Raw genomic sequence first — 23,816 nt, forward strand, 5'->3', positions numbered from 1 at the left:
CCCACTTTAGGGTGGGGGCCGCAGACATTAGTCTAGAGGCTGCAGACACTAGTCAGCCCCCACTTCAGGGTAGGGGCCACAGACACTAGTCAGCCCCCACTTTAGGGTGAGGGCCGCAGACACTAGTCAGCCCCCACTTCGGGGTAGGGGCGCAGGCACTAGTCAGCCCCCACTTCAGGGTAGGGGCCGCAGGCACTAGTCAGCCGCCACTTTAGGGTGGGGGCCGCAGACACTAGTCAGCCGCCACTTTAGGGTGGGGGCCGCAGACACTGGTCAGCCCTCCCCCTTTAGGGTGGGAGCCGCAGACACTAGTCAGCCCCCACTTCAGGGTAGGGGCCGCAGACACTAGTCAGCCCCCACTTTAGGGTGGGGGCTGCAGACATTAGTCTAGGGGCTGCAGACACTAGTCAGCCCCTACTTTAGGGTGGGGGCCGCAGACACTAGTCAGCCCCCACTTCAGGGTAGGGGCTGCAGACACTAGTCAGCCCCCACTTTAGGGTGGGGGCTGCAGACATTAGTCTAGGGGCTGCAGACACTAGTCAGCCCCTACTTTAGGGTGGGGGCCGCAGACACTAGTCAGCCCCCACTTCAGGGTAGGGGCTGCAGACACTAGTCAGCCCCCACTTTAGGGTAGGGGCCGCAGACATTAGTCTAGGGGCTGCAGACACTAGTCAGCCCCTACTTTAGGGTGGGGGCCGCAGACACCAGCCAAGCCCCCATCCTAGTGGGGGCCGCAGACATTAGTCAGCCCCTACTTTAGGGTAGGGGCCGCAGACACTAGTCAGCCCCCACTTTAGGGTGGGGGCCGCAGACACTGGTCAGCCCCCCCCCCTTTAGGGTGGGAGCCGCAGACACTAGTCAGCCCCCACTTCAGGGTAGGGGCCGCAGACACTAGTCAGCCCCCACTTCAGGGTAGGGGCCGCAGGCACTAGTCAGCCCCCACTTTAGGGTGGGGGCTGCAGACATTAGTCTAGGGGCTGCAGACACTAGTCAGCCCCTACTTTAGGGTGGGGGCCGCAGACACTAGTCAGCCCCCACTTCAGGGTAGGGGCTGCAGACACTAGTCAGCCCCCACTTTAGGGTAGGGGCCGCAGACATTAGTCTAGGGGCTGCAGACACTAGTCAGCCCCTACTTTAGGGTGGGGGCCGCAGACACTAGTCAGCCCCCACTTCAGGGTAGGGGCTGCAGACACTAGTCAGCCCCCCCCCCCTTTAGGGTGGGAGCCGCAGACACTAGTCAGCCCCCACTTCAGGGTAGGGGCCGCAGACACTAGTCAGCCCCCACTTCAGGGTAGGTGCTGCAGACACTAGTCAGCCCCCACTTTAGGGGGTCGGGGCCGCAGACATTAGTCTAGGGGCTGCAGACACTAGTCAGCCCCCACTTCAGGGTAGGGGCCACAGACACTAGCCAGCCCCCCCTTTAGGGTGGGAGCCGCAGACACTAGTCAGCCCCCACTTCAGGGTGGGGGCCGCAGAAATTAGTCTAGGGGCTGCAGACACTAGTCAGCCCCCACTTCAGGGTGGGGGGCCGCAGACACCAGCCAAGCCCCCACCCTAGTGGGGGCCGCAGACAGTCAGCCCCCACTTCAGGGTAGGGGCCACAGACACTAGTCAGCCCCCACTTTAGGGTAGGGGCCGCAGACACTAGCCAGCCCCCCCTTTAGGGTGGGAGCCGCAGAAATTAGTCTAGGGGCTGCAGACACTAGTCAGCCCCTACTTTAGGGTGGGGGCCGCAGACACCAGCCAAGCCCCCACCCTAGTGGGGGCCGCAGACACCAGTCAGCCCCCACTTCAGGGTGGGGGGCCGCAGACACCAGTCAGCCCCGCACACAGGAAAAACAAAGGCCGCTTTGTCCTCCATCCCAGTATAATTCTTTGGCTTCCTACAAACTCCTTTTGTTTCTGTTGGTTTCGCCCCTCATCTTAAACTATATGTTGACCCATCCCTGGCGGATTACGACGTGTGAACGCTGGCCCGGTCTGGAAGGGCGACCTTTTAATGTATGCACGGCGCTCCGACAGCCGTTAGAAACTCATAAACTTAAGTTCGTGCTTCGCTGCTGACCTTGCTCGTGACGCGTGAACGCTGACCTTTCGCCGGTGCAAACGGCTGCAGATGCTGCACGCCGTGCGGCAGCAGACGGGCACGGACGCGCTGCCCTTGCACGCTGCAGGACGGACCCACACGGGGAGCCTTGTCTCCGGGTTGGACCGAGCAGCGGAGCGATCCGAGCCGGGACGCCACTGGCCTGGCAGAGGGTGAGCGCTGCATTGTTCGCTGCTGCTGCGCATCATGGGGAGACAGCGAGCCTCCACAGAGCGCCACGGTTATGCCGCAAACGTGCGTCAAAGCCGACGTCCGCGAAAGGTAAGACGAGCGTGTGGCGGTTATGGCATAAAGTTGTTTTTTTTGTTTGGTTTCCGTGTCTGTTTGCAAAATTCCCAATAGTTTGATGTAATCGCTCCTTGTTGGTGATCCGCAGCCTTCCACAATTCACTGTCTTCGTGTTTTTAGGCTTCTGCACAGAAAAAGGCTCATACATGCTTACTCACACAGGTGTGTTACACCTGTGGTTTTACCCTGATCAAAATCATATCACTCTGTCGTTTAAATGGATTTAACCAAATGCATTGCACACCCTAGCAATGCATTGTGACAAAGGGTGAGGAATTACTCATAGTAAAACGAATTGGGAACTCCATAAGAACTCCAGTCAGCTTTTGAAGGGGGGGGGGGATTAGCCTACCCTTACTTGAGAGCAGTGTAATAAAACAAGCATATCCCCCTACATGAGAATGTTTCGGTCATTTTTTTTCCCCCTCTGCCAGTCAAAACCCTGCATTCGTGTCTATCAAGTGCACCTGCTGGCTATAATTGGCATTAATACTAATTACCCTCTGTTCAATAATGATAAGAAAATAAATGGGACGAGTAATAGACCAGTCATGAAATACCTATTTTGCTGATTATTTTACGATCAGATAATATAGCTTGCATCAGAAGTAGTTACACGGGGCAGACATATAGACCAAGACTTCTCTCACCTGTAGTATAAAGTCAGTCCTTGTGTATATTCCTGAAGATTGCTGTGTTGTCATTCCGTGCAAGTCCATCGAGAGCCGCTAAACCGGAGTCAAACTCCTTGGATGTGCAAACATACATGGAGATGATTCTGATTCTGATTCTGATTCTGATTCTGAAAGCATTGCAATTTGAAAAACTGTGAAATGCAAGAAAAGAAAATGCATAAAGAGGTACAGCAGTAAAAAGGACACCAGAGGACACACATATTACAGTGGAAATATATTTGCATTGTTAGTATTGGGGTTCTTTTTCTGCTGCCATTACATTCTCACTCAACTGGCTTTTTAAGACCAGTGTCCAACAAGTGAAACGGGGGGGGGCTTTCAGTTGGTAGATTTGGATGTGCGAATAATGAATATTCCCCAGAAGAATTAGCAGGTCCACAATACATCGATACGTTGAATTAGACCAATCATGACGTACACGGTGATGTTGTGTGCCGTTTCTCACTGATGGTGTTATGTGCAACTCCTCCAATCCAAACCGCTCATGCAAATAGGCCCTGCCGCAGCCTCCTTCTGATTGGAGCTCCTCCTCTCCTTCACCGCTCCCTTCTTTCAGCTCTCTCCTCTTTTCCATCCGAGACACTTGCCCGCTGCTGATCTGCGAGCAGGAGACTGCTCCACTAAAGGGAGGAGGAGGAGGGGAGTAGGGGGGTGCAGAGGCGCACAGGGTGAGGGCGGGCGGGGGTATAGAGGGAGGAGAAAGAGGCAAGAGTGTGAGGGAGGGAGGGAGGGAGGCATCATCGTCGTCGTCTCACTGTGATGCTGAGTCACATACCGGGGGGGGGGACAAGAGCCGCATCCTATGGGTCTTCTTTGGGAATAATGGAGGAGCTTGAACACACCTGTCCACATCCGCGGACGGTAGGTTTCGTGTGTGTGTGTGTGTGTGTGTGTGTGTGTGAGTGTGTGTGTGAGTGTGGTTGTGCATGTACGTCTGTGCTGAGCGTGCAAGGAGAAGCTGAGACAAAGGACCCTGCTGTAGCTGCAGTTACAAAACGGATACCCTCTACCATGTGCCCCCCTGAGATGCTCGCAATGGTGAGTGGGCAGTGTGGATGAACATGGGTGTGGAGGGGTTGTATAAAAGATGTGAAGACAATGGAGGTTAGCTTTCAGCAAGCTACTAGTGTACTTGTGTGTGTGTGTGTGTGTGTGTGTGAGATTGTGAAGAGGACACTCTCGACACTGACAGCCCAGCAGGAACGTCCCGGTCAAGGGATGCTGGCCGCAAGGACAGAGGAAAGGGGGGATGATGCAGGGCGCTCTATGTTCTCTCCCCCTGGATATTTCGTACCCTTTATCTTTCTCTGTATATTAATTCTCCCTCCCGTTCACGCTTCTCGCTCTCCTCAAGCAAGCCATGTCTGTCTCCACCTTGTATTTTCTCTCCTTTGGGCCTCTCCTCTCGCTGTGCCACCGTCTGTTTGTAGCTACTATTATTTATTCAAAGCCCCCATTCTTAGTGTTCCTCTCCCCCCCCCCCCGGTTAATCCTTAATACAGCAGATGTTCATTGCATGTGCCAGAGTGGGCTTTACTGTGCATGCTCACCATGGTCATCCTGATAGGCTGCCCACTGCTGGCTGGTTCTCTATAAGTCCTCCTAAGCTTTGCCATCTGCTCTTTGTTGACTATCTGACTTCCCCCCATGTCCTTGTTGTCTAGGGAATCATGGGTAGTGATGTTAACTCGGTGCATCGTCCTTGCTGCACTACATTCGGCCCATAGTGTATTGAGCATTGTCTTTTGGTACAGCTCCAGTGGCCCCACCGTATCCGTAATCAAAAGGTGAATCGTTGTCTCATAGATGGGCAGTCCAAGAGACCGAGAGCTAAATGTTTTAATATGGTTGGCACTGAAATTCTCAGTCAACAAATGTCTTTGCAATGGTGAAAAAGACAGCTTTCTGTCATGGTCTGGAGTGCAACTCCGCTCATTATTTCCATGATAACGTTTAGTCCTCTGCAGCAGACATCTGTTGCGGCTACCTGCAACTAGCAAGCGGGTTTTCCTGACGCTGCTTTTGTTTCTACGGGAAATCCTAATTGCTTTACTACCGTTTTCTGACTCGCTCGTTGAGGCTTTTTAATTTCATTCTTAATCCTATGATGATCAGTGTCTTACTTTCGGTGGAAATGGGTGAAAAATAAATTGATAAAATGGTTTTTTTTTTCCTACAGCCTCTCGGTTCCGGCTAGCTTTTCTGTTTTGATTCTGTTCCTCGTGGTGCGAATGAGATTCTGTAGATGGATCACTTTCATAAACGTGCCACCTCTTTGCGTCTTTCTTTTCTCTCTCTCGTGTGCACTTTCTGTTTTTTTTTTATGTTTGTATTTATGTATGAACCTTATCTATCGATGGTTCTGCTCAACATTATTGGCACCCCTGGTCTTTTTCGTATATCATGTAAAATAGCTCCAGAAATAAACTGAAATGTACCAGCTCTGTATCATCAGAATATTTTCAATAGGATGTCCAAAGTTATTCAACAAAAAAGGATGCATTTTCAAGTTTCATGCAGTGATTTCAAAGAGTAAACATAAAACATGACCTGGACATCATTAAAGGCACCCTTGCGTAATATTTGGCTGCACCTTTGGCAACAATGACAGCCTCCAAATGTCTCTTGTGGCCATCTATGAGCTTCTTTGCACCTGTGTGCTGGCAGTTTCTCCCACTCCTCCATTGTAATTTGTTCAGGCTCTTCAGTGTTTGCAGGATTTCTTTTCCCATGGCAGATTTCCACTCACTGCAAAGATTTTCAGTTGGATTGAGATCAGGACTCATTGCTGGCCAGTTCAAATCAGTCCAATTTTTCCCTTTCCAACCATTCTTTTGTGCTTTCGGGTGTGTGCTTTGGGTCCTTATCCTGCTGGAGGACACATGATCTTTGAACCAAACCTAGTTTTTCTACACTGGGTAGGACATTTTGCTCTAAAATGCCTCGGTAATCCTCTGATTTCATGATTCCTTTAATACGTTCAAGGCCTCCAGTAGCAGAGGCGGCAAAACAGCCCCACAACATTATGGATCCTCCACCATGTTTATCTGTACATAGGCTGTTCTTTTCCTTATGTGCTCATTTCGTCACCTATAATATCGCTGGTCTGCATTGTCATAGAGCTCTACTTTTCAGGTTTCATCTGTCCATAGAACATTTTTCCAGAAGGACTCTGGTTTGTTTAGGCAGGTTTTGGCAAGGATCAGTCATGCCTTTTCATGCCTTTCCTTCAGTGGTGGGGTCCCCCTTGGCCTTCACCCATAAAGCCCTTCTTGGTTTAGTGTGTGCCAAATGGCACAGGCTGAAACCATCACTCCAGATTGCTCCAGGTCAGCCTTAAGGTCTTTGGATGTTTCACGTGGTGTTTTTTTCCATAGTTCAAACCAACCTTCGAAGACTTCGGTCATACATTTTCCTCTTTCTACCATGTCCTGGGAGGTTGGTCATGAAATTTCCCCTTTCTGCCATGTCCTGAGAGGTTGGTCATGAATTTTCCCCTTTCTACCATGTCCTGGGAGGTTGGTCATGCATTTTCCCCTTTCTGCCATATCCTGGGAGGTTGGTCATGCATTTTCCTCTTTCTGCCATGTCCTGGGAGGTTGGTCATGAATTTTCCCCTTTCTGCCATATCCTGGGAGGTTGGTCATGAATTTTCCCCTTTCTGCCATATCCTGGGAGGTTGGTCATGCATTTTCCTCTTTCTGCCATGTCCTGGGAGGTTGGTCATGAATTTTCCTCTTTCTGCCATGTCCTGGGAGGTTGGTCATGAATTTTCCTCTTTCTGCCATGTCCTGGGAGGTTGGTCATGAATTTTCCTCTTTCTGCCATGTCCTGGGAGGTTGGTCATGCATTTTCCCCTTTCTGCCATATCCTGGGAGGTTGGTCATGAATTTTCCTCTTTCTGCCATGTCCTGGGAGGTTGGTCATGAATTTTCCCCTTTCTACCATGTCCTGGGAGGTTGGTCATGAATTTCCCCCTTTCTGCCATGTCCTGGGAGGTTCTTGACAGTTCCATGAGTAGCACACTTCTTAATAACCTTGCAAACTGTTGAAACAGGGATGCCGAGGTGTTTGGCGACGGCCTTGTCCCCTTTAGCGTTTTTGTGCTTAGTGATAACAGCGTTTCTGATGTGCTCAGACAGCTCTCTTGTCTTCACCACTGTGTGTGTGTGGGGGGGGGGATAAAAAGTGGCCTCTTTAAGCACTAAAGCCATGTTCTTTAATACACCATGTGGTGCAACCTGGACACGTCGTCAGTAATGACCCCGGGGTGCTCAGGTGTTTTGGGTCTGGACACCAGACACCCTTGCCCAAGCGACCCAGCTGGGGACCATCGTCATTCATTGGTTAATTCAAGTCATGGGAGCACTGACTTTACCACAGGTGAGTGTAATGTGGTTCTTTTCCTCCCAACTGATTTGAGTTCCTCAAAGGGGTGCCAATAATCGTATCATAACAATGTTCCCATAGTTTTTCCTCCTGTGTATAAAGTTGTCACTGTTTTAGCCTGTGCAGTTCTCTATCAAACACATGAGTGTGCAAAGACCAAAGCTGTTTTTTTCTAAGCTCTTTTTCTTATTGCACATGACATACTTAAGATTCAGGGGCGCCAATAATGCTGACCAGAATTGCATCTATCTGTCTTGTCTGTATGTCTCTGTCTATTTATCTACCCACCTCACGTACAGTTAACATCATTTGGATACAACTGACTGAACTGGAATAAGAATTGTGTTGCAAATGTCTGCTTTGACAAAACAGACACCTACATTCAACCGGCTACATCTCTGTCTTCCTCCTAATTTTTGTTTTGTTCATTCCTTAGGGGCCCTAAACAAGAGATCAATAGCAGCTGTTTTCCCTCTTTTTTTTTACTCACGCATACTATTATGCACACACACACAGGGATCAATAGCGCTGAGTGCAGCTCTTCCAGTCTTACGATCGATAGTGCCAGGAAGGACTTGGTTTCAGCTCCCGTCCATGCTGCGATGGACCTTACTGTGACCGGACTGGGCTGGGGAGGGAGACACGTAGTGTGCCACTAGGACAGGGACATTAATACTACTGCCCCCCCCCCTCCCTCCATCTTTTTACTTTCCTTTTTTGTCTCTCTCTGGTCCCAGCGCCATGTCCTCTATCACTCAAGGAGTCTCCTTCCTTGTATTGTTGGTAAGGGTGGGATGCCTGCAGTCAGCTGAGACTGAAGAGGTCACTTAGATGAGGGATGAAACATTTCTCTGCATTGCCGTCCCAAAGCAAAACACCAAAACATGAAAGTAATCCTTGATGTGTAGCTGTTTGTACCAAGATTATTCATCTGTGTATGTACGCTGGCTGTAAAGCGGGGGAAAAAAACTGCATATTTGACAGGTCGCATTTATCCGAGATCTCCAAACGAGCATTTGCTCTAGCCCGCGCTCTTATTTTGCCACGGGAACTTGTTTTCGGTTTCCAGGTCCGAGTTGTAGAACGGGTCACTTGGTGGCTCCTTCAAGAAGTAATGATGTGCTGACGGACCTTTGAAGCATTCATGTCACGAACGCTGCAGAGATGATGCTGTGCCTCCGTTAAGTCATTGCTGTTTTAGTTCTTGTTTATATAAATATGTATAAAACATTTTCTTTTGTACTCGTTCATTTGTATTAATTTTCCTTAAAGAAACTCAATAAAAACTTAAATTAAAAAAATAAACAGTGTGTCCAGATGAACTGACTCAACTTTCTGTGATTTTCTTACCTGGTCTTAAAGAAAATTTTCCAGCAAGGTTTTTTTTTTCAGTGAGATAAAGCATAAACCAAGGTAACATGCAAATAAAGGGCCACTGCTTTTCTTAAGGTACTCGTGTTAGTCTGGCCCAGGAGAGCTGAAAGTAATTCCATCTCCCTCTCTCCCTCTCTCTCCCTCTCTCGCTCCCTCTCTCAGACTCTGACTGAGCCAGCCATCTTCGCCAAGGAGACCAGTTGTGACTGTCGTGCCCCTCATGAGAGACTTACCATTGCCCAAGCCCGCAAAGGGACCCCAGGTATGCCTCCGCACACTCTGTGTCCCGGTCCCTCTCTTTTCAGTATATATCTCCGTCTGGCTCTGCCTTCTTCCATGTTTTGCTTTCTCCTGTTCCAACCATGGTGTTCTCTTACTTACTCAGCCCCCTGTTGCTTGACCTCTCCTGTCACTGTGAAAACCCAAACCCTGTGTTTATAATATGTCTAACAATAACTATTACCACGGCTGCTCTGCAACTTCTAAGATAGCACTGAAACTTCTTTGACAACAACTACTACTACTACTAGTGGTCTGAGTACTACTACTAATAATGATACTCTTTCATTGGACCTCCTCTACCAAAGTCAGAAACTGCTAACACAACAGCGTCTATAACATTTAGGTTTCTTTCTGAGCACATGTTGGTGTCCATGAATAAATCGATATCTCCGTCCTCGTCCCCACACCTAAGCGTCACGGTTGTCATCATGGCGATGTTTATTTCTGACCATGCTGTCACACGCTGTGTGTTGTCAGTGGACCGGCCAGTCAGAGTCTATGCAGATGGCATCTTTGACCTGTTCCACTCCGGCCATGCTCGAGCGCTCATGCAGGCCAAGAACCTCTTCCCCAACACTTATCTGATAGTTGGAGGTAAGCCTGACAAGACGCAGGCATGGCATGGCGCCCTTACATTTATCTACACGTGCATACCCCAGAAACACATGAAATGTATGCTTTACATTTGCTTTCAACGGATGTGACAGCTCACCTCTGTGCACAGCACTGGTCCTTTGAGGTAAAACACAGGAATCTACAAGTTCACACGCGTCTCTGTAACTCCCGTGGCTAACCCGTGTTTTGCATGTTCTTCCATGCTCGCTGAAGTGTGCAGTGATGAGCTGACCCATAAGTACAAGGGGTTCACGGTCATGACGGAGGACGAACGCTACGAGGCACTAAGACACTGTCGCTATGTGGACGAGGTGGTGAGAGACGCACCCTGGACGCTCACACCAGACTTCCTTGAAAAACACAAGGTGTGTGGTGTGTGGTGTGTGTGTTTGTCTGACTGTGCCTAGCTGTGACGCTTTGTAGTTTATGCATGTGACTGTGTGTTTGCGTGGGACAGAGTGTGGCCAGTACGTGTGCGCTTGTATTTACGGGGCAGTTCTTTCCTGTGGGCTCCATCTGGACACGCTAATGCATCCTGCTTCTGTGTCTCACTCAAGTTAGCTATATTTCTCGCCGCGAGAGCTTTTTATATTGTGGCTGCCTGCTAGCTCAGTACTTACTGTGATAAAGTTCACGTCCTTTTGCTTCTCAGATCGATTTTGTAGCTCATGACGATATCCCGTACTCCTCAGCAGGAACTGAGGATGTATACAAACACATCAAGGAGGCAGGTAAGTGTGTGTGCCCTTCATGCAGAACACAGTAGCTTTCCCTGGAGGTATAAGCTGATAATATGTGTATTTGTGTGTTTCTGGTGTTGGGGGGGGGGGGGGGGAGTTAAATAAAAGTAGACATCAGATCAGCGTCCGGGTAGTGTAGCGGTCTATTCCGATGCATACCAAAATAGGGATCGCCGGTTCGAATCCCCGTGCTACCTCTGGCTTGGTCGGGCGTTCCTACAGACACAATTGGTCGTGTCTGCAGGTGGGAAGCCGGATGTGGGTATGCGTCCTAGTCGCTGCACTAGCGCCTCCTCTGGCTGGTCGGGGCGCCTGTTCGGGGGAACTGGGGGAAATAGCGTGATCCTCCCACGCGCTGCGTCCCCCTGGCGAAACTCCTCACTGTCAGGGGAAAAGAAGCGGCTGGCGACTCCACATGTATGGGAGGAGGCATGTGGTAGTCTGCAGCCCTCCCCGGATCAGCAGAGGGGGTGGAGCAGAGACCGGGACGGCTCGGGAGAGTGGGGTGATTGGCCGGATACAATTGGAGAGAAAAGAGGGGGGAAATCCCCCCCCCCCCAAAAAAGTAGACATCAGATGTCCTCTAATTGTGAGTGTGTGTTTTTGTGTGTATCCAATCAGGCATGTTTGTGCCTACCCAGCGGACAGAGGGCATCTCCACCTCTGATCTCATCACCCGAATCGTCAGGGACTACGACGTCTATGCCCGCCGCAATCTCCAGCGTGGCTACACTGCCAAAGAGCTCAATGTCAGCTACATCAACGTAAGAGGGATCTGTCCTGGGTGCCTATTCGAACAAAAAAAGAGGAGCCCTTTTCCAAAATAAAAGTTCAACTTAGCTTATTTAAACGCCTGGTGACATTATTACCGCGTTGCTGTGGTAAAGAAATAACAAAGCAACTAATCGTTTCGTCAATAAATCATTTCAAAACTGTGGCTTCCCTGTCTTAAAGTTAAACCAGCTTTAGCCCCAGTATAGCTGGGTTTTTTTTTTTAAGTTAGCTCAGCAGTTCCTGCTTCAGTATTTTGGAATTTTTGTCCCACCAACCGGTCTCATCGGGAATGCCCCTGCGCATTCTTTTTCAAAGGCATTTTATTGTTTCTCCACGCGCCTCGCTCACGGCACAATGTGCATGTGTGAGATTGCAATGCAGAAGCACGAGCTATCTGGCTGTGGGCTGCCTAATTCTGTGTTCCTAACGGCGGGGCAAACGTGTCGTAGGTCTTCTGTTTCTCCGGTTTGGAATTTTTGTTATACAGTGGAAGTTACGGCCTACAGGGATAACACTTCTTATCACGGCCTAGTAAACACTGATACTACTACTACTACTACTTTCGGCTGCCCCAGGTAGGGGGCGCCACAGCGGATCATCCGTTTCCATCGCTTCCTGTCCTCTGCACCTTCCTTTGTCACACCTGCATGTCCTCCCTCACCACATCCATAAACCTCCTCTTCGGCCTTCCTCTGCTCCTCTTCCCTGGCAGCTCCATATTCAGCATCCTCCAGCCTGATGCTGGTGGTAGTCACAGCAAAGGTGCCTTTAACAGTGTAAAAGTAGTGCTGCCAAACTTTCTCACCAAGCACAACATGGTGTGGGCATTAGATAAAGGACTCATAAAGCTGCCTGTTTTTGTACTGTGTGGTTATTGTATGTTTAAATGTGAAATATTTTAACAATGTAGTTATGGGTCATATCACTGCACTGTAAAACTTCCCCCAGATTTTTTGTTTTTACGATGGTTGGTGAACCCAAATCTCTATAGGGTGGCCAAGAAGCATGAACCCCAATTAAGACAATTGTCACAATAATAATATCTAAAAAGGGTGAGGGGCACCCCGATGGCTCACCTGGAAGAGTGCGTATCACATAATGCTAAGTCCTTACCGCGATGGCCTGGGTTCGAATCCGGCCCGGGCCCTTTGCTGCATGTCACCCCCTCTCTCCCCTGCCCTTCCTGTCTCTCTACTATCACTGTCTAATAAAAGGAAGAAAATGGCAACAAAAAAAAAAATCTTTAGGGAAAAAAAAGGGTGAATACAGGTAAAGTGGGACACTTACTGATAATTTACAATTTGCATCATTTTAAATTATGATCCAATTCCAATCGGGGTCACGGGGATGCTGGAGCCTATCCCAGCAGTCATTGGGCAGCAGGCGGGGAGACACCCTGGACAGGCCGCCAGGCCATCACAGGGACCACACACACACACACACACACACACACACACACACACCTAGGGACAATTTAATACGGCCGAGTCACCTGACCTACATGTCTTTGGACTGTGGGAGGAAACGTTTGTGACCAACTTGAACTAGTATTGTGTCACATTAAGTGGAAGGAAAAGGATAAAATCCAAAACCTTGAGACATCTACCTCTGTCTGTCTGACTGTGTGAGCTGAAGTGAGAGTCCTGTCACAGCGTATGTTTGGTGGAATGACTGGACCACGACCTATGGCATCTGATGCCCTATGACTCTGAAAAAGACACCGACATTGAAAAAGACGATTGGGATAAGCGGCTTGGATAATGGATGGACGGATCCAATTCCAAATGGCTTAAATGTCAGCGCTACGGACACTTATAATAACGTTAGAGGTGATTTTTAGTAATGGAGGTATATCCACATAAAGATAAAGATAATGAAACGTAGTGTCCCTCTTCACCTGTATTTAGCATACTGTCTGCATTGTGGATTAAGTCTCAGCAGCAGCTGACAGTACTTGTCTGGACCACTTAATGTTAGAAACGGAGGAACGCATGCAGCAATACTTGAGTCAGAGATATGACAACTGATAATAATGAAAAATGTGCTTGTTTTTATGTACACATCTCAGCTATGACTTGAAGTCTAGCTAGATGACGTTTGATACGATCAGTCGGCACTTCTCTTCCCCCGAGCTGCATGGCGGTCGGGCGGTGGCAGAGAGGAATGTTACAGCCGTCTACTGCAGCACGGCGCCCGCACACCGCCGCGGTAGTCGTGCACAGGCTCTCAAATGGCGTAACGTCATATTGATGCAGTCAATGTTTTCATATATCGCAGCCGATACAATCAGACTCCGCACTACACAACATGAGGTTTTCATTACAGCTTACTCAAGTCTTCTAAATGAATTAAAGGCCTGTTGAACGATGGCCTGTGGAAAAGCAGTATTGCCAGGCAATACTCGTTTGAGAAGTAGCGTTGCCATGGCAATACTGATGGCGGCGGCCATCAATTACAGTATTTTTGATGCTTGGTAAAGTGAAAGTTTATGAAGGCTAAAAGCAGGCTAAAGCAATTAGCCATGGAGCAGTGATGCTAAAAAACAACAACTATATTACCACCTTTTGGCCTTTGCATACTGTTCTTTGCTGGACCAACAAGTCCAGCATAGCGTTGGCAAGAAGCTGTCTGTCCTCGGTTTAGCACGTAATATAGTCAAGTTCTCCCATAATTTGGTGAATTAGTCATTGGTCACAGCAGTCACTGACTACTGTGACCGCTAGTTGTTAGCAGCTAGTCGTTAGCAACTAGTTATCTGCGTAGCACAGCCCGTTTGGGGGTCTTGAAGCCACCCAGAAGTTGTAGTCCAGCGATGAATCTACATCTTGTAGTGCCAACATTTAACAAATTCCTTTGCTTTTCTCTTCATCTCACTCATCCCGGTACCACTTGTGCTGTTGTTGAAATATTGGTTTACTTGCTAAACCAGCTCCGTCACAATATTCCCAAGCGTACTACACACCCCTCAAACACTGCTACACAACCACTTTGCACTCCCTTCGGTCCCGCTGTTACTAGGCAACGCCTGGGCTTGTTACATAATGTTGAGACTTGGGGAAGGTTTGATGTGAAAATTACTCCAAAAAAGGCACTTCCAACTGACTGGGTGAAATAATCTTGAGGTAAATTAAGGTGATTTTAAATCAGCGATTCACGGTGGTACTTTAAGACTAGATGTTAAACAAAAGTGGGTTGCAGACTTCGGATCAACCTGATGTAACACGACTAGAGCGGTGTTTCTTGATTTCGGCCCTTGGGACCCTTCAGCACCGCTAGCTGTCTGTTTTTCCAGGTAGATAATTACATTCACATGTTGTGCCTCGTCTAAAAGCTCCTTGATTAGATGGACCGATAGCTGGCAGAGTAGAAAACCAACAGTGACCGTGGGCCCTCAGGATCGGAGCTTGGACCCACTGCATTAAGTCAAGTCAACTTTATTTGTATAGCTCAATATAACAAATAACAAATTTACCTCAAGGGGCTTTACGGCAACACAACATCCCGTCCTTAGACAAATCTGGATGCAAGGGGTGTGACTGAAATACTAATTTAGATTCCAGGAGTTAAAAAAAGTTCCTCTTTTGTGAGAGCTGTAACATCGCCTTAACGGTTCATTTGATTCACCCAGGAGAAAAAGTACCGGCTACAAAACCAAGTGGACCGTATGAAAGAGAAGGTCCGCAACGTGGAGGAGAAGAGCAAACACTTTGTGTACAGGGTGGAGGAGAAGAGCCACGACCTCATCCAGAAGTGGGAGGAGAAATCCAGAGAGTTCATCGGCAACTTCCTAGAACTCTTTGGTCCCGACGGGACCTGGGTAAGTCTGTCACATCTTCGTCCATCCATCCATTATCCAAAACGCTTATCCTAATTAGGGTCGCGGGATGTCACATACTCTTATAAACACAATATTGCAACTGCGAGTAGCTATATTGTTGCGTTTTCCCATTGAATAAGTTGTTAAATTGCTGTATTTTCCAATTTCGTATCGAATAATTTGTTAGAATGTTGCATTTCCTCATCAGTGTGGTCAAGTTTCACACTGCAATATTTCAAGAGAGACATAATGTAGCGATAAAAGCTACATGAGAGCCGTCTATCCTTTATCAGGAAATAATCTGGTGCTGACAGTAACACTGTTCTGCTAATGAACAAACACAGAGGATCAAAATTGCCTGCTTTGTACATTATCACTTTGGCAACTGTTATTTGTTTGGTTGTACATTACATAACAGGATGCCAAAGTTCAGTAAGCTTGTACTGGTTCACAGAAACTACAGTAGCCACAGTGCAAAGACAAAGACCTCGTTTTAACCAGTAGTTCACAGATCCTTTGACCAATAATGTACAGCGCCTCCCATAGTTGGGCAGGAACCGGATCGGATCACATTCCAACTCCTAATAAACCGCTCAAGGTGTTTGGTTTTTTTTTTTCTCAAAACCTCACCAAGACCACCAAATCAACCTGGTCTCAGTCCACTTGTTCTGGTCCACATCTTAGTGGGATTGCTGTGTTCTCACCTGCCCAAGCAAACTGTGCTAAGTGGCAAACCGCTCCACGGTCCTTAATACTACATTAAACCAATGAAGAGTGAAAACACCCTTTCTTAACACTTTTTTCAATTGCTTAGCTTTCCCCTCCACTGTTAACCAGATAATGAACATAGCGATAATGGAATAATACAACACTTACGCAATGAGCGATTTGTTATCTGTTAGTTTACCTGTTAGTTGGTTCGGAGGCAGGTTAGACACGGGGGGATACACAATAGAGGTCCGGAGAAAATAACAGATTCAGTGTAAAGTCCCGATAGCTAGTCATGACAGTTTTATTGTCACAACACATCCCCTAAAATTGCATTGGTGAAGCATAATGAACAGATGCTGTGAGGTCTGATGTAAGGATTTCTGTATCTGAATGCCTGAATTGGAACAGTTTGAATGTTTACCCAGGGAAGCATTGCTCATTGTTTAAGCTTTTTTAACATATGGAGCTGAAAAATCGTAGTTAGCCTGGATGTAACTCTAGTTCTATGAGTACATGCTCTGCCCTCTAACGGGCTTTACCCTTCAAGGCCCCACCTCGGCACCTGAGGCAGATCTTTTCTCTCATCCCCCAGTCAAGTGATAGGAGACACACAGCACCCCACCACCTATAAAACCCCTGCGTCTCTGCAGCTCATCTCCCTTTGAACTCAGCAACAACATAGAACTGGAGTTACATCCAGGGTAACTACTATTTCTATGTTGCACCTGCTCTGCCCTCTAAAGGGCTTTGCTATTGGTTCACACCTAAGGCGAGGGCCGTTAGGGATGAATGTACCCCCAGCTGGGCCCCACTGACACTAATCGGATACCAGCCGACATCACACCCTACACAGCAGCAGTCCAACAGTCGAGTACTGCCCCCTCTGAGGGTCTCGTACCGTACTGCACCACAACAGCAGTCCAGCAGCCGAGCACTGCCCCACCTGAGGGTCTCGTACCCTACTGCAACAACCTGTCGAGAGCTTGGCACCGCGGACTGAAGACGAGCTCCCCTTGATTGTGCACCTAACAGCACAAGGGACACCGAGTCAGCCGTCAAATCCCTGGAATATGACTGCATGAAGGTTGAAGTGGAGGACCAGAAAGCCGCCAAGCAGATGTCCTCCACTGACAGTGCCCTAAAAAGTGCCATCAAGGATGCAATGCCCCTAGTAGAGTGCGCCCTGAGGCCCACAGGGGCGGGGCAGCCCATAGCATCATAACTCTTGCGAATTGCATCACACATCATGTGGGCGAGCCGCGCGCTGACAGAGGAGCCCCCTGAGCCCGCCCACGGTGGCAGACAAACAGTCAGTCAGATTTCCTGACTGCCGCCGAGTGCTCCACACACAGGACACAGGTGTGTGCCCTTACCACACACAGGGTGTGGAGGCGCTCCTCCTCCTTGTCATTGTCAGCGGGAGGAAAAAAGGCTCTCAGATGGATGCCCCTCGACCTTAATGAGGAGGTGATGACCTTTGGCTGGAAGGATGGGTTGGGGCGCAATTCCACCGACTCCTTGTCGCCGCTGACAGACATGCAGGAGGGATGTACTGACAAAGCACACAGATCCTTTGCCCTCTTGGCTGAAGTAAGAGCCAAGAGAATAGCCATCAGTGGCGGCTGGCCAGTCCAGGGCGCTGGGGCGCCGCCCCCTTCAAACATCAAGAGATGAAAATCTACTTAAACATGTTAAATATAATTTAGTTGAATAAGCAAATGATTATGAAATAAAAGTGTTTTTCAGTCTGTGAGCATCTGTCAGCAGCCATTAAATATTGGTTCAAAAGGTATTTGGGGGATTCCTGTCTGAATACATATACTTCCTGGGTGAGGGGCGCCGGCCAAACCATACCTTATGTAAGCCCTCAAACTTGTGGCGAGCAGGTGACCTGAGGCTGCTGTCTGACTGGTTTCTTCAGATTTTCCATGGGGAGCAGCTCTGTGCGCCCCAGACACTCCCCCTTTTATTAGCAGCGAACTGATATCGTTTTAATATTTTTTGATCTAATGTGATTGGACAATTCTCATGGCAGTCAATCATGTTCACACCCACCACCACGCCTCGTCTCGACTGTCAATCATGCACTGTCTACGAGCCCTGATAAAATCTATAGGCAACACTGTGCTTCTTAATAACTCTGTGACTGTGTGGACATTAATGCAGCTGTCAGGTGTGCTGCGCCAAGGTAAATTGCCCCCCCCCCCAAAAAAAATTTTTTAGCACCAGCCGCCACTGATAGTCATCTTGATAGATATAAACTACAAGTCCGCCTGGCCAAGCAGCTCAAACGGCAGGCCAGCCAACCTCTCCAGAGCCGTCTGCAGGTCCCACTGAGGAGCAGGGCAATGAGTAGGGGGCCTCAGCATACAGACCCCCATCAGGAAGTACTTGACCAAGTGGCTACTGATTGTAAGGCAGCCAAACCCATCATGAACCGCTATCATCGCTTCTGCAAATATCCCCAAGATGAAAGCAGGGCGGACACCCTCAAACAGGTCCTGTAAGAACAGCAGAACATCCTGCAAAGGGCAGGAATGTGGATTGAGGTCCCTGGCCTCACACAAGACCACAGAAACCCATCTTCATGGAGAATAAGCCCTGGAGGTGGAAGGGGCATGCGCATTCTTAATAGTTACAACCACTCTCAGGGAGGCCCGTGTTGCTCAAGCTCATCCTCTCAACTTCCAAACCGTGAGGCACTGTGCCGGAACTGGACATGAGCGGATCGCACCCTCTGCCTGTTGCAGGGCCATGGGGCAGGTCCAGGACTGGCCACTGACCCACCACCATCACCAGAACCAGGTCCGGAAAACACCTGGTGCCCGGGCTCTCCGGTGCCACAACTATCACCGATAGATGTTGCGTCTGAGTCCTGTGAAGCAACAGCATCATCAGCCGCAGGGGCAGAAATGCATACGGCAGTCCAGGAGGCCACGCTCGGTGAGCTGACGCGTCTACCTCCAACTGGGGTGCGTCGGTCACTCTCAGAGAAAACCACAGGGGGCACTTGGTGTTCTCCCTGCTTGCAAACAGGTCAGCTACCCGTCACCCGAAACAACGCCAGATCTGGTCGACTATGTCCGGGGAGAGGCACCATTCCTCCTGGAGCGAGCCCCCTCTAGACAGCCTGTCTGCCTCCAGATTGAGAGACCCAGGAGCACGGCGGGCTTTCAAGATGGCGCTCTGCCCACATCAGGATGGAAACCCTCATCCTGTGAAGCTCGGGGATCTGACGCCCCCTCGTCTGTAAGTCACCGCCGTAGTGGAGTCTGACCTCACAATGAAATTCCTTCCTCTCAGGCGAGGAGTGAAACGGTGAAGCACCTTCTGAACCACTGTGAGTGCCAGAAGGTTCGTGCGGCAAGGAGTGCCAGACTATGTGCCCTCCCTGCTTCCCTGGCCGAGGGTTCCTCCACAGCGGCCAGGGAGGCATCTGTGAAGACCTGAACGTAGTGGGGGGACGCACCGCAGCCAACTCACTCGCGAAAATGGCCAGGCGGGTCCCGAAATCTCACATTTCTCTGCGCCAGTGCGGGGACGTGGAGCTGTTGCTGTTTGTCTTGAACTGAGTTCAGTCCCACCCAAGCAAACCAGTGTTGCAGGATCCCCGTGTGTAGCAGCCCCGGGCGCTCCACTGGGTGAGCCCATGACATCATCCCGAGGAGAGACACGACACTCCCTGCCGGCACCGAGACCGACGATAACATTTGTCGACTCAGCCGAAACAATGCTACCACTCACTGGCGCATCGTCATAGCGTGGGAGTCCAAAAGCAGACCAAGGTAGGGCCTCTGGCGGCTCAGCTGAAGGGCACTCTTGGTGGAGTTGATAGCGAACCCAGCTGCATGTCATGACGGATGACCAGGGCTGTATGGGCTTCTGCTTCCTGCCGTGACATGGCGAGAATCAGCCAGTTGTTGATATAAGTTAAGAGTCTCACCCCTTTCGCCCTGAGTGGCTCCAGCACCGTCTCTACACATTTGGAGAACGTACGTAGAGCCAGTAACCGAACGGGAGATGGGTGTTTTGATAGATCTGTCCCCCCACCGTGAAACACAGGCATTTCCTGCGACGGCAGAACGGAGACATGGAAATACGCGTCGATCAGATCTACGGAAGTCATCCAGTCACCCGGCTGGATGCAATCCAACAGCAGCTTGACCGTCGGCATATGAAATGGTCTCCGAGCAATGTAGCCGTTCAGGATGTGCAGATCCAAAATCGGTCTCGTGTCCCCGATTTCTTGGGAAGCAGGAAGTCAGGGGGAAAGAAACCCTTCCGTGCCTTCAACTGGGGAACAGTTGTTACGGCTCTGTGGCAAAGAAGTGCAGTTATTTCCTCCTTCAATACTGTGCACCCAGCGGGAATGAAAAGGGAAGTCTGAAGAATGCCGCTGAAAGAAGAAGGTTGCCGGCAGAACTGTAGTGCATTCTTCAGAGTTATGTCTAGCCGGGGGGGGGGGGGGGGGGGGGCTGCACAGCTGCACTCACGTCGAGCTGCAAGCTCTAAGCAGTAGCATGATCAATTCAGCAGGGAGTGTAAGAATGGGCCCACCCGCACCATCCCTCCCCCTACGCGTGGTCAAGAAAGGTGGCCGTCAACTGGTCGCGGTCATTGGGCAGTAATGGCCAACCGCCTGGCCAGAGGGAGGCTGAGGGGAGAAGGCAGGCCCTGACTGCGTCCTCCATAAGAGGCCCTCCCTTGTTCCACTTCCAGCCCTCCACGGAGCAGTAGGGACCATAAGCCACAGCTGAGGTCTTTGCACCTAGCAGGGAGGCCCACTCGTGCTGTGCGCAGTGGAAGATTGGTGCCATCTTGGGACACAGCCCAGAAGGGCGAGGCCTACGGCGTGGCTGGGTACAAAGGCTGATCACGAAGTCATCCCAGGGAGCAGCAGAGGGAGTAGACAGTGGAAGCAGGATACCTAGCCTCTCGGCAGTCCAAGAAAACAGGCTGGGCAGATCATCAAGAGGGTACCGGTGAACAGTCGGTGGCTCCAAGTTGAGGGAGAGACATCAACCCCTTGTACAGCGATTTTTTTTTTTTTGTGGTTTGGATATACGTGTTAGTTTGAAGATGTGTATTCTTGTAGTTCTTGAATGTGTTTTTGTCTGTATGTTGCACTGCTGTGGGCCGGGGGAAAGGACCAAGTGTTCTTGATTCCTGAGAGAGGCCGGGTTGGCTTCTTCGAAGACACGACGGTCGTCCTCCTCGTCATACTCGTCCCAGGGTTTAGAGCAGTCCACTGCCTTCTCGCTCGCCGGCACCTGGCTGGCATGGGAGAGGCAGAAGGAGTCTGTGTACTTCTGCCTGTTGTTGTGCTCCGCCCGGGGGACAGCGAGGCAGGCAGCGCACGTCTCGGCTTTGCCCTGGTGACGCCTACTGAGGCAGAAGAAGCAGGTCTGGTGGATGTGCGGAGAAGACATGTCAGCAGAGCAGGAGCAGCAGGTCTGGTGGATGTGCGGAGAAGACATGTCAGCAGAGCAGGAGCAGCAGGTCTTGGTAGGAGAACACATCACTGCGACACCGGAGGGTGACAGAGAGAGAGAAAAAAATGGTCGATCTGTACTCAAGGTGGCTGAGTGAAAAAGGGAGACGGGCTGCGGAGACGCTGGGGTTTTGATGGGTGGTGGGGCGCTGTGTGGCTCCTACCATTTGACTGGGTGGTGAGAGAAAAGATCCGTCTCGGTGCCGAGTCGGCGCCTCGAAGGGTAAACCAACAGCAACACCCATTAGAGGGCGGAACACGTACGACATAGAATAAATGTGTTTTGCCATACATTTTCTTTGGCTTCTTGCAGTTTCCACATTTCATTGTAGATAAAAAGGGATGGAGCCACAAGAAACTGTAATATTGACTCACAGAATTTATATGATCAGAATTGCAGCATGCATCGAATCTGCACTAAAGTAAATTGTGATATCATCTCAGGAGCGACCTCCTGATTCCCAGCCCTAATAAATAATTTGCCCAAGAACGGTCAACAGTGTAGCATGCAGTTTGTGTAGTTTAACAGTGTGACTCAGTTAAATTGAGAGGTATACATATCCCTGTGATGTTAGACAAGCGGGCCAAGTTGTGACTTCACCCCTTTCCTCATTTTCTGCTCCCCCACCTCAGAAACAGGTGTTCCAGGAGCGCAGCGGGCGGATGCTCTCCTACGCCCTGTCTCCCCGGGAGTCACCTTGCAACAGCCCTCCGCGGGAGCTTTCGCCGTTGCGCTCTCCTTCTCCTCCGTCTCCCCCCTCCCGCTGGCACAACGCTCGGCCGTCGCCCCCCACCTCCCCAAAAGGAGCGTCTGCCTCCTTAAGCAGCATGAGCGAAGGCGACGAGGACGAGAAGTAGACACCCTCAGACTGTGGAATACCAACACACACAAGCAAGCACACACACACACACACACACACACACACACACACACACACACTTACTCTCACACTCACATCCCCATACACGCACTGGCAGCAGTGGACTGGATACTAAATCTGGTATCTTCCAGGAAGTTATGCAAAGCACAGGGTGGTTATGGAAAACATGCTTCTGTGCTGCAGACGCAAACACCAAGAAGCCATCACAGTCTCTGTTGTCTGGGCAACTGAGCAGACAGGTGGAAGGAGAGGATGGGGAGGGCGAGTGTTTATGACACACCGGGGTGGGAGGAAGGGTGTGATGTAACATCCCTTTGAGATGTGCACTGGTGGGGCTTGCTACTCCAGTAGGGTTGGGGATGTAGAATTCCCCGCAGCATCCTTTTAGAGGGCTTGATCTACTTTGGATTGTCCATTCCAGGCAGAAACTGTTCAGAAACAGCCTCCTCGTAATATCACCTCTTTTTTTGGTCTTCTCTTTTGTTTACTACACGCCAGTTTTACAGGTCTACGTGGCCATAAACAGGATCCCGGTACACCTTGCATTTTCCATGATTTGCTGAATTCCACTGTGACGTGACCGATTCTATCGGTAAGCAGGTGCAGAGTCACGAGAGCTACGGACGTGACCGGCATGTGTGGCAGACTCATACAGGGGAAGCCTCAAGTCAAGAGCTGGTGTCATCACTGTTACTTTGCGTTATTCGTACTACCGGTTAACATATAAAAATGAGAAACACCGCCCCCCCGAAACAGGGATGGGATGGCAGGCAGTCTCACACGCATGCACGCACGCACACACACACACACACACACCAAGAACCAGTCCACACTACTCTGGTATGAATGATTTGCCAGCTGGTCTAAAAACGATGCTAAAATTAGACGGATCTATAATCCCGGTACACAGTCCAGTGTTTCTGACCAAACTTCAAAATCCATCCTACAAAGACGGTCGGGTTCAATCAATAGGCACCAAACCTAATCCCGGAGGGATCGTGGCTTTAAGGAACTTCTCAGCTGAGGTCAGGGTAGGAAATTAGAAAGCATCTGGAGCAAGAAATGCTACTGTAACTTCAGTGCAAGACAAGAGCCGCTGGAAATCGACAGGATAAGACAAAAAAACAAAAAAGATTTTCAGTGCCAGAGTTTTTACAGCTTTGTTTAGTACTGCGTTAAAAGTCTGAATTTTGGCTAACACTTGAAAGTTATTTTAATCTGTAATCACAAGATCTGTCATAAAGACAGACCCTTAATAAATACCCTCCCACCCCCCAAACATGTCAGTTTAGCAGGGATGGGCAACGTGGTCCAGAAGGGTCCGGTGTGGGTGCAGGTCTTTGTTCCAGGCAAGCAGTTGCACACCTGAGTCTACTAGTCAACCAATAGTCCTTGCTAAGGACCTTGATTTGTAGACTCAGGTGTGTCGCTGCTTGGTTGGAACAAAGACCTGCACCCACACCGGCCCTTTCTGGACCAGGTCGCCCATCCCTGGTTTACAGGGTCTAACATGCTTAATCCATGTCTGTAAAACCATGAAAATAATATTTTACAACCACCGGGCCAAGAGGTTTCCCTATATCAGCTTCAGTAATGTGTAAAGCGCCTTAGAGACCAAACCTAGAGAGCAAATGTACTCGTGCGTTCTGCTC

The 23,816-nt window shown here is 49.7% G+C and overlaps 1 protein-coding gene across 1 annotated transcript; it reads left to right on the top strand.

Annotated features, from left to right (window-relative positions):
* Positions 1 to 3,857: 3,857 nt before the first annotated feature.
* pcyt1ba (phosphate cytidylyltransferase 1B, choline a) lies at positions 3,858 to 22,141 on the top strand. Its single transcript, XM_056299674.1, has 8 exons — positions 3,858 to 3,951; positions 9,016 to 9,115; positions 9,613 to 9,729; positions 9,964 to 10,115; positions 10,403 to 10,481; positions 11,112 to 11,254; positions 14,893 to 15,081; positions 21,917 to 22,141. The coding sequence occupies exons 1-8, from the start codon at positions 3,913 to 3,915 to the stop codon at positions 22,139 to 22,141; spliced, it is 1,044 nt and encodes a 347-aa protein (XP_056155649.1). The 5' UTR covers positions 3,858 to 3,912.
* The last annotated feature ends 1,675 nt before the right edge of the window (positions 22,142 to 23,816 follow it).

The sequence above is a fragment of the Lampris incognitus genome, chromosome 19, assembly GCF_029633865.1.
Source record: "Lampris incognitus isolate fLamInc1 chromosome 19, fLamInc1.hap2, whole genome shotgun sequence".
NCBI lineage: Eukaryota > Metazoa > Chordata > Actinopteri > Lampriformes > Lampridae > Lampris > Lampris incognitus.

Excerpts from the sequence above, each read along its gene's own strand:
- pcyt1ba (XM_056299674.1), top strand. The coding sequence starts at position 3,913 with ATGGAGGAGCTTGAACACACCTGTCCACATCCGCGGACG. Across the intron at positions 9,116-9,612 it reads AGCCCGCAAAGGGACCCCAG|TGGACCGGCCAGTCAGAGTC; the intron begins GTATGCCTCCGC and ends GTGTGTTGTCAG. Across the intron at positions 9,730-9,963 it reads CACTTATCTGATAGTTGGAG|TGTGCAGTGATGAGCTGACC; the intron begins GTAAGCCTGACA and ends TGCTCGCTGAAG.